Genomic DNA, 9,748 nt, shown 5'->3' with positions numbered 1-9,748 from the left:
TCTTTTGTTTTGGTTTTGATTATGAAATCTTATTCGGACGGACTAGAACCGAGAAGGCCCTGTGGGGCAGCCGACTGGCCATATTCTAGTTCTTAATCTAGTTCATTTAAATTAAAAGGTGCATTCTGTAGTTTGGTGGCATCTAGTGGAACGGACTTTGCAGATGTTAAATACAAAATTCATAACAAAAAAAGTACGCACTTAAAAAGGAAACATAACCGAACGACTTGTTAACTATGAACTAGTTTTACAGAATAGATCTATTAATGAACTTCCCCCTGAGTCACTTGGCTCCTCGTTGCTGTCGTAGACGATGTCATCATTCTGGAAGAGGGCTATAATCATAACACCAACAGCAATTACAAAAAGAAAACTTTTTTTATTTGCACATTTTTGTAACGGTTTCAGTTCTGCAACAAATATTTATGTTCAGTAGACAGCATAGAAGAAAGAAACGAGAAAGGGCTGAACACACCCCAAGTAGCTTTCCATAGAAAAGCATCCAAACCACAACCTTCTCAGTCTCACAGAAAGTGCAACGTGACGACGGACCAGAGCACATCTTAGAAACACTTTGAACGAGAACCAGAGATTGACAACCTCAATGCAATTCAAGCATTAAAATATAAAGACATGAGCACATTTCCCCCGATTAACAGCAGCGATATAAAATAACCACGCAGAACTACAGACAGGCCCCTGGTGTCGGCCCAGCGTAGAGGAAACCAGGTTTCACTTCTGCAAACAGGCAGGAGCTTTGTTACATCTATCCTTGTTGTTTTCATAAGTTTTTGCTTTTAGAGAAATAGAAATCGATGCCTCTGTCTTTGTGTTGCTTGGGCGTGTGAGAGGGGCCCTTCTTTCCTCTTGCTGACGGACAAGAGTCACTCTGAAAAAGACAATAAAGGACATGTTTCAACTGGTGAGCGGCCAACTTCCCTCCTATAAAGGGACAATAGTGAAGTGTCCATTGTTTCATGACTCAATATATGCCCTCACTCTGAGCCCACTTCCACTCACCTGTCGTCCGCCGGCCTTCCTGCCCGTGTGTCTGCTCCACTCCGGGGCCATGACCACGGGGTGGGGGTAGCTGGTCCCCAGTGTCACCTGGGCGTGGTTCAGGGCTGAGGGCCCCAGGGCCCATGGGGCGTGCACCTCCCCTCCCCCAAGGCCCTGCAGCTCAGGAACCCACCGTCGCACATAGTCCCCCTGAAACACACACACACACACACACACACACACACGTCAAGATCTGAAAATCAAGTGTTGAGCAGAAAGATACATGAATGAAGTATATAAAAACCAACGTGTTTCTTTTGAATAATAAAACCAGACAATGAATATTGTGTTTCTTATATGAGAGGAGGGAAGGAGGGGATGATCCCTGTTCTGTGTTCCCAATCAGAGTTCCTTCTTTCCATCTGGGCCCCTTCATGGGGTCCTCATCCTCTGTGGGGGCCCCTGGAGGGGGCACCTGAACCCCTTTCAAAAGGTCCCATGGCATGCTACTTTATGGATGCTTTAATATAGATATTAGTGGGCCCCTAACAGTATTTGAAGACGTTCCTGAAATTCAGCCGTGGTGCAGAATTACAGCCACTACGAGCCAATTGCACATTGAGCCTTCCCCAAATGCGCCGTTTCGATGTCTGTAGCTTTAATGCAAATGAGGAGGAGGGAGGCGGGTCAAGGAGGATCTTGCGGCCACGGTACCATGCGCTCTGTTTACAGTGGATATATCGCAATAGCGAGGCGCACACAGCCTTTGGCCGTGTTCTGTAAATATTCTGAAACACTCCGGGTGCTCCGGCGAGAGTCCTGGAGCTCTATATCTAAATAATATCTTATTATACATAGATATCTATATAATATAATATATATTATCACGGCCAAAAGCTGTTGGAGCCTCCAGACGATATTATGAATCTCAAACGACTGCGTCGGATTCTTCGACGTCTCTGGTTCTTCCACATCCACATCAATCTAAAGTAGACTGAACCACGACATTGAGGAGAAAGGGATTGTTGCCTGCGGTTGTCTCCCGACGGAGCCTCACTGCCGAGGCACCACCGCCTCCTGCAGCAGGCAGCGCCGAGGCGGTGGTCCCTCGGTAGCGGGCAGCGGGGCTCAAGCGGGAGACATTCGTGGGCAACAATCCCTTTCTCCTCCATGTGGTGGTTTATGTACTTAAGGAGTCAAGGCCAAAGTTCCTTTCCCCCCAATTCCTTCTCCAACATGGCTGAGACAACCACCACTATGAGACTCGTTGTGGAAATACCAGAGACGAGAGTCCGACGTGTTATGCGGCATAACAGCAGAGCGGTTATCCAAATAAAGAAGTGTACAACACTTGCGTTACAGTCCAGGAGCTCTATCTAAATGATATCATATAATACATTGATATCTATATCATATAATACATATTATCACGGCCAAAAGCTGTGTGCGCCTCCAGACGATATGATTCAAAAACGGCTGCGTCGGGTTCTCCGACGTCTCTGGTTCTTCCACGGCCACATCAATCTGGAGTAGACTGAACCACGACATGGAGAAGAAAGGGATTGTTCCCCGCGATTGTTGACCGCGGTTGTCGCCCTCCGGAGCCTCGCCGCCTCGGCAGCCTCGCCGCCTCCGGAGCCTCGCCGCCTCGGCAGCGGTCAGCACTTAGGCACCACCGCCTCCTGCAGCAGGCAGCGCCGAGGCGGTAGTTCCTCGGCAGCAGGCAGAGGGAAGCGGGGCTCAAGCGGGAGACATTCGCGGGCAACAATCCCTTTCTCCTCCATGTCGTAGTTCATGTACTTCAGGGAGTCAAAGCCGATGCCGAGATTCTTAGCCAAAGCCTAAGAATCTCGTTGTGGAAATACCAGAGACGAGACAAAGTCATCGTCTCTGAAATGCGCCGAACACAGCACTAATCTGGTTCTATCGTTTTTTTCCTCCAAAAATCAATTGCAACCATTTCTCCCTTAAAGGTCCCATGACATGCTATTTTATGTATTCTTTAATATAGGTATTAGTGGGCAACTAACACAGTATTCAAAGACGTTCCCTAAATTCAGCCGTGGTGCAGAGTTACAGCCACTCCGAGCCAGTCGCACATTGAGCTTCCCCAAAATGCGCTGTTTCGGTGGGCGTGTCAAGGAGGAGGGTGGGGGTGTGGCCCTGAGCAGCTTGCAGCCACCATGCGCTCTGTTTACAGTGGATGTATCGCAATTGCGAGGCGCACACAGCCTTTAGCCGTGTTCTGTAAATATTCTAGAACACACGGGAGTCCTGGAGCTCTATATCTAAATATTATCATATAGCCTACACAGATATCTATATCATATAATATATATTATCACGGCCAGAAGCTGTGTGAGCCGATATTATGAATCTCAAACGACCGCGTTGGGTTCTCCGACGTTCCTGGTTCTTCAACGTCCACATCAATGTGAATACACACACTGTAACGCAAGTGTTTCTTGTCGGTTCTTTGACGTGTCTTGTATTTCCACAACGAGACTGTCGTGGGGGTTATCTGAGCCATGGTTGAGAAGGAATTGGGGGAAAGGAACTTTGGTTTGACTCGCTGAAGTACATGAACTGCGACATGCCGCCGGTTGCCGCGAGGCACCATCGCCCGGCAGCGGGCAGCCGGCAGCAGGCAGCGCGCGGTTCAGTCGACTTCAGGTTGATGTGAAAGTGGAAGAACAAGAGACGTCGCAGAACCCGACAAAGTCGTTTGTGATTCATAATATCGTCTGGAGGCACACACAATATGTTATATGATATAGATATCTATGTATTATATGATATTATTTAGATATAGAGCTCCAGGACTGTAATGCAAGTGTTGTACACTTCCTTGTTATTTGGATAACCGTTCTGCTGTTGGTGTGATGGCGCATAACACGTCGGACTCTCGTATCTGGTAATTCTACAACGAGACTCGTATTGGGGGTTATCTCAGCCAAGGTTGAGAATGAATTGGGGGGAAGGAACATTGGCTTTGACTCCCTCAAGAACATGAACGACGACATGGAGGAGAAAGGGATTGTTGGCGGCGAATGTCTCCCGCTTGAGCCCCGCTGAGGGACCACCGCCGGAGGCGGAGGTGCATAAGCGCTGCCCGGCAAAGATCCCTTTCTCCTCCTTGTCGTGGTTCATGTTCTTGAGGGAGTCAAAGCCAAAGTTCCTTCCCCCCAATTCATTCTCAACCTTGGCTGAGATAACCCCGAATACGAGTCTCGTTGTAGAAATACCAGAGACGAGAGTCCGACGTGTTATGCGCCATCACACCAACAGCAGAACGGTTATCCAAATAACAAGGAAGTGTACAACACTTGCGTTACAGTCCTGGAGCTCTACATCTAAATAATATCATATAATACATAGATATCTATATCATATAACATATTGTGTGCGCCTCCAGACGATATTATGAATCACAAACGACTTTCTCGGGTTCTGCGACGTCTCTGGTTCTTCCACTTTCACATCAACCTGAAGTCGACTGAACCGCGCGCTGCCCGCTGCCGGCTGCCCGCTGCCGGCTGCCCGCTGCCGGCTGCCCGCTGCCGGCTGCCCGCTGCCGGCTGCCCGCTGCCGGCTGCCCGCTGCCGGCTGCCCGCTGCCGGCTGCCCGCTGCCGGCTGCCCGCTGCCGGCTGCCCGCTGCCGGCTGCCCGCTGCCGGCTGCCGGCTGCCCGCTGCCGGGCGATGGTGCCTCGCGGCAACCGGCGGCATGTCGCAGTTCATGTACTTCAGCGAGTCAAACCAAAGTTCCTTTCCCCCAATTCCTTCTCAACCATGGCTCAGATAACCCCCACGACAGTCTCGTTGTGGAAATACAAGACACGTCAAAGAACCGACAAGAAACACTTGCGTTACAGTGTGTGTATTCACACACACACACACATGTGGCGCTCGCACGGTCGAGTCTCATTGGCGGGCCAACGTCTCTGGGCGGGCCAGGCAGAGTAAGGGGAGGAGCTGAGATTCCTGATGACGTCATGAGCACAGATATTCCAAATCAGCGCGCTTGAGCCTCCGTTTTTTCAAAGGCGAGCAGAACAGCTAGTGCTAGTTTTACACCAAACGCAAGTTTTAGCCACTGGGGGACCATAGGCAGGCTAGGGGAACTCATATTTATGTTAGAAAACCTCCCAAAGTGAGATTTTCATGTCATGGGACCTTTAATATAATATAATAATATATAATTCCTCTGTCTTTGGCAGGAGATACAATGTGGACGTTTTGCTTTGGCATGACACACAGGTTCGATGTCGTTCTGCCATTTTATTCAAAATTCTGTATCTAGCCTGTTCTTTTATTAAGCAGAACTAGCTCAATGTCTCGGCTCCTTCAGAATTTCTGTGGGTGGTTACGAACCAACCAAGTGGGAACGTCCATGAATAATAATTTGAAAACGCTACGTAGCAGTGTCACCTTATCCAGATTGGCTAATTTTTTCTGCCTATTTCCTTTCATTGGCATACAGCAGAAAAAATGCATAGATTTCAAACTTACCACAGGTCACAAACTTATTCTGACCTATGTTATTTAACAAGCAATAGGAAAAATGTGATTTTAATGGCATGCGATCTTTAAAGTAACGTGATGAAGGCTTTACACATGAAGTACTCACTAAATTGGCAAGCCTGCATATTATAATGGATATAACACTGCATTTATCTTGAGAGCATTATACACCCCCACACTAAAAAAAAAAACACACTATACCTCCCCGGATACTCTGTACTGAGGGCCTTGTGTCTTGAGGGATCACTGACCCGACAGTACTTACGTCAGCGTCATAGTCCAGCCCCTGCTTGATCATGTTGAACTTCCTGTTCTCTCTGGGATCGTTGCCCAGGCCTGCACTGTACAGCCAGTTGCCATAGTTACTGCACACATCGTGATCCACCTGTGGCAGAGCAAAGCCATTGAACTCTGGATTGGTGGCTTGAGGCCAACATCATCAGGAATCTTCATCCATTTGTTCATGCTTTATATTTGGATATATGGTGAAGTAAAATATATGTATTATCACATTTAAATCCATAAACCCCTTACAAGTAGATATTCAAACCACTCAGCGCCCATCCTCCAGTCCAGGCCAAGGTCCTTGGTGAGGAAGCTGGCCACGTTCTGGCGCCCCCTGTTGGACATGAAGCCCGTCATGGCCATCTCCCTCATGTTGGCGTCCACAAAGGGTATGCCCGTCCGGCCCTCTGGGAAAAGAGGAACTCACTATAAAACACAATCTAATATATCATATAATACATCAATGCAGTTCTATGTAGAGATTACTATAGGCCTATATATCCTAACACACTCATGATTTACTCATACATCTGTTCACACAGAAACATTGAGGTAAATAATAAAGTTAAAACATCTTCAGAAACCTTTCCATGCATTGTAAAGTGTCATATCCTTCTTCCACGGAACAGACTTGTCTTGGAGTCCTGGACAGAAAACACGGTAAGATTAGATTCTATTCACGGATCATTTACAGAAATATGCGGAGGAATGAACTCTGTTGACCTTTGAGATGGAACAGTCTGTTTCCATACTTGACACCCACAAACTTGAAGTAATCCCTCCACAGCAGTTCAAATATGACCCTGTAGGAAAACAGATTTAGCGTTACAGTTGTGTTTGTGTTGTCAAGATATATCATCAATGATTGATACATTTCATTACATCTAGATCGTGAACATGAACAAAACAACTTCGATTTTTGGCATCCTCTAAAATCCACAGAGCTCATGTTCCTACGCTGGACATCACACAGATGAAGAGAAACCAACTATGAGGGCCTTTCCCCGATCAATCTCGGCTCGACGGAGACATACAGATGCACTTACCAGTAGGTGCTCTGATTGGCTGTTCGCTCGCTCTCGTACTGCCGGACCTGGTGGTAGATGTAGCGCGGGGAGATGCACCCCAGGGCCAGCCTGTAGGAGTCAGGGTCAGGGCAGCTGAAATACCACAGAGTCCGCCACAGATCTCATGTTCACCACACATACCAGGAGGAAAACTTAGTTGAGTAGTCCACACCAATGAGGCCATTGCGCGTCTCTTTGTAGCTAGCAACTGAATCCTAGAGCAGACAACACACAACCAAGGATCGGTTAGAAACGGGAGCGCTTTTTTATTCTTCCTGATAACGTTTTTTTGTGATTCCATATAAGATTGTCTATGCCTCATCCCTGGATAATACTCATTAATACTCTGTCTCTGTGAAGTTAGTGGATATTTAAACAACTGCATGTTTGTTTTTGACGTGATTATTAAGTCTTTAACAACTTATACAGCGATATACAATGATAATTCAAATCCTTTCATACATTTTTTACTGGCACAATTACACAACTTAATTCCCAATGACACACGTTCAGGAAACGATTCATCTTTATGTTCTTCATTTTGATCGGTGTTTATTATGTTGTTGATTGCAGTTGTGCATACCGTGTCCCAGAAGTAGTGTTTGAGTCTGGCCAGGACCTGGCTCTCTCCTCCACTGCAGGGGAAGGCTGAGCGAGGGTCAGACACTGGCTCTATGGACAACAGCAGAAGATCAGAGAACAGCATCTGACAGACTGAATATGAACCTCTCTTGTTAGCATTAAAGATGATTCAAGCTACGGCCTTGTTCCAGAACACAACATGTCCGCCCGCTGGCTGGCCATCCAAAGAAGAGGAAAGAAAGCAGTTGCAGCAAGCTGAGGGAAGCTGGGAAGAAATACTTTGAGCTTGCACCGCTGTAATGAGCAGGAGTGGGTGTGGATCGGAGAGGATATAGGAGCGACCTTTACCGGTCTGACCAAGTTCCTCCAAGGTGGGGATGTCTCCCTCTTCAAGGCCTGGGGGAAGAGGCCTCACCTGGTCTGGGCTGAGGAACAGAGGCCTCACCCTGCTTTGGGTCTCCACCGCCTTCCTGAACTGCGTGTACACATCGGGGAGCCTGGCACCAAACAACAGGACAGCAGAGGCTCAAGGAACGTACAGGCTGTTCTCTGGAGGTCAGAGAACAGCAACAACATCTGACCTGGTGTTCTCACACCAGGTCAGATGTACCAGACGTGCCAGACGCCACACCATCACAAGAGCAACCAGCAGGAGGGGGGCTGCGCCCGCGGGTCACCTGGCCGGTGGGAAGGGGAGGTCGTCCCTGTGGTACAGCGTGGAGCCCCAGCAGGTGTGAACTTTGACCTTCATCTGGGCACAGACTTCCATCACCGCCTGCTCCACAGCTCGCTCCTCAGAAGCCACCTGGCAGAGAACAGGAGAGGTCACATGAGGAATAGCGGAATAGGCTACAAGAGGACACGATGAGCTCGCCTGCAGGGACCCACGGCATGATTGGCAAGCGAGCTGACCAATCAGGTGCTACCGACCTCCTGGTGGAAGACCACTGCGCTGACAAAGGGCAGACTCCTGATGAGGTCCGCCACCACCTCCTCTGGGCGGCCACGCCGGACCACCAGCGTGCTGACACACACACATAAAAATACACACACACACACACAGACAATTAGCACCATGCCAGGCAAGCTGCATCCTGTGTAAGGACCATCACGACTCCCCCCTCGCTGAGCAGACTGAATTCTGGTAAATAGCATGGCAGTGATGGTTGATGTAAGCATGACCTATAATGCACAGGTATGTCCTGGACTGCTGGTGTTGTTGCAGTTGTTAAAGCTACTAGTGCCTACTGTCAGTTTTGTGGTGAGGATGCTGATGGAGAAAGTTGTGGTTCTATTTGTGGAAGAGGTACGCTAAATTGTAACTATTACCATATTTAAACAGAATGTGAAAATGAGTTTAAAAAGGAGTCAATTAAACTTCTTTCAGAGAAGGGGCCGTCCATTCAGAGAAACATGGCATGCATTAGGCACCTCGCCTAATGCTGCTTACAGGCAGAGAAGCCCTTTATGACGGCCCTGAACACCCTGCACCCAAATGCAATGTGATCAGAACACACCAATGTCCACAACACTCCACAGGCAGCTAGAGCACAAAGTTGGCTGCTCACCTGCCCTTCTTCAACAGGGCGCTACGGAGGTCCCTGATGCTGTCCAGCAGGAAGCGCAGCCGGAAGGGCCCGGTGCGGGGCAGGTTGTACACGGCTGTCCCCAGGTAGTGCCTCGGGTCGAAGCAATACAGCGGCACGATGTGCTCCGCATGGCTCTGAGCCCAATGGAACACCTGACATATACACACACACACGCACGCACGCACGCACGCACACACACAGTATACAGACTTATGAAATCGATAACATTGAGCGTCCACTTAAATAAACTATTAGCCTACAAACAGTGCCAGTGCGCACCAGACGATGTTCAAAATGCCATCAAATTTAGTTGTGATTAATGTTACGAACTTATGAGTTGCCACAGACACGTCTACAAAATAGATTTTGGAATGGTATTTGCTCCTACTTTACCTAACACTTTAACGTATGTTTCATGCTGACATAACATGTAATGTAAGATGTACCTCATGGTCGTGGAGGCGCAGGTCCTGCCTCAGTAAACAGATCACGGTCCGAGCAGACATCCTACCTATTGCCCGAGCGGAAAGTCACACTCTGATCTTCTTAATGTTTAACAAAAACAACCAGTTTCCCTTCTCTATCTTTCTGCTCTTCGGTATCACTGACTCGAGGCTCATCAGCTGTTAGAAACCCTAGATTTACATAAGGCAAGCTTCCGGCTGCCGCTGGTTGTACAACGAGAGGCACAGCGCAACATCCGG

The 9,748-nt window shown here is 48.3% G+C and overlaps 1 protein-coding gene across 1 annotated transcript; it reads right to left on the bottom strand.

The window, feature by feature from the left end:
- Positions 1–363: 363 nt before the first annotated feature.
- cry-dash (cryptochrome DASH) lies at positions 364–9,741 on the bottom strand. Its single transcript, XM_056584487.1, has 14 exons — positions 9,491–9,741; positions 9,024–9,196; positions 8,386–8,479; positions 8,133–8,260; positions 7,804–7,952; positions 7,457–7,545; positions 7,015–7,088; positions 6,853–6,942; positions 6,530–6,609; positions 6,391–6,450; positions 6,056–6,213; positions 5,787–5,906; positions 1,021–1,209; positions 364–889 (listed from the first exon to the last, which is right to left on the bottom strand). Exons 1-14 carry the CDS (start codon positions 9,548–9,550, stop codon positions 782–784), a joined length of 1,572 nt encoding a protein of 523 aa, XP_056440462.1. The 5' UTR covers positions 9,551–9,741; the 3' UTR covers positions 364–781.
- Positions 9,742–9,748: the final 7 nt, after the last annotated feature.

The sequence above is a fragment of the Gadus chalcogrammus genome, chromosome 23 (assembly GCF_026213295.1).
Source record: "Gadus chalcogrammus isolate NIFS_2021 chromosome 23, NIFS_Gcha_1.0, whole genome shotgun sequence".
In the NCBI taxonomy this organism is placed as follows: Eukaryota; Metazoa; Chordata; class Actinopteri; order Gadiformes; family Gadidae; genus Gadus; species Gadus chalcogrammus.
Note: the sequence above shows the minus strand (reverse complement) of the source record. Positions and strands in the feature narration are given on the sequence as shown.

Coding starts and splice junctions, on each gene's coding strand:
- cry-dash (XM_056584487.1), bottom strand. CDS start 9,550: ATGTCTGCTCGGACCGTGATCTGTTTACTGAGGCAGGACCTGCGCCTC. Junction 5,907..6,055: donor AGTGGTTTGAATATCTACTT/GTAAGGGGTTTA, acceptor GCTCTGCCACAG/GTGGATCACGATGTGTGCAG. Junction 890..1,020: donor GGAAGGCCGGCGGACGACAG/GTGAGTGGAAGT, acceptor TGTCTTTTTCAG/AGTGACTCTTGTCCGTCAGC.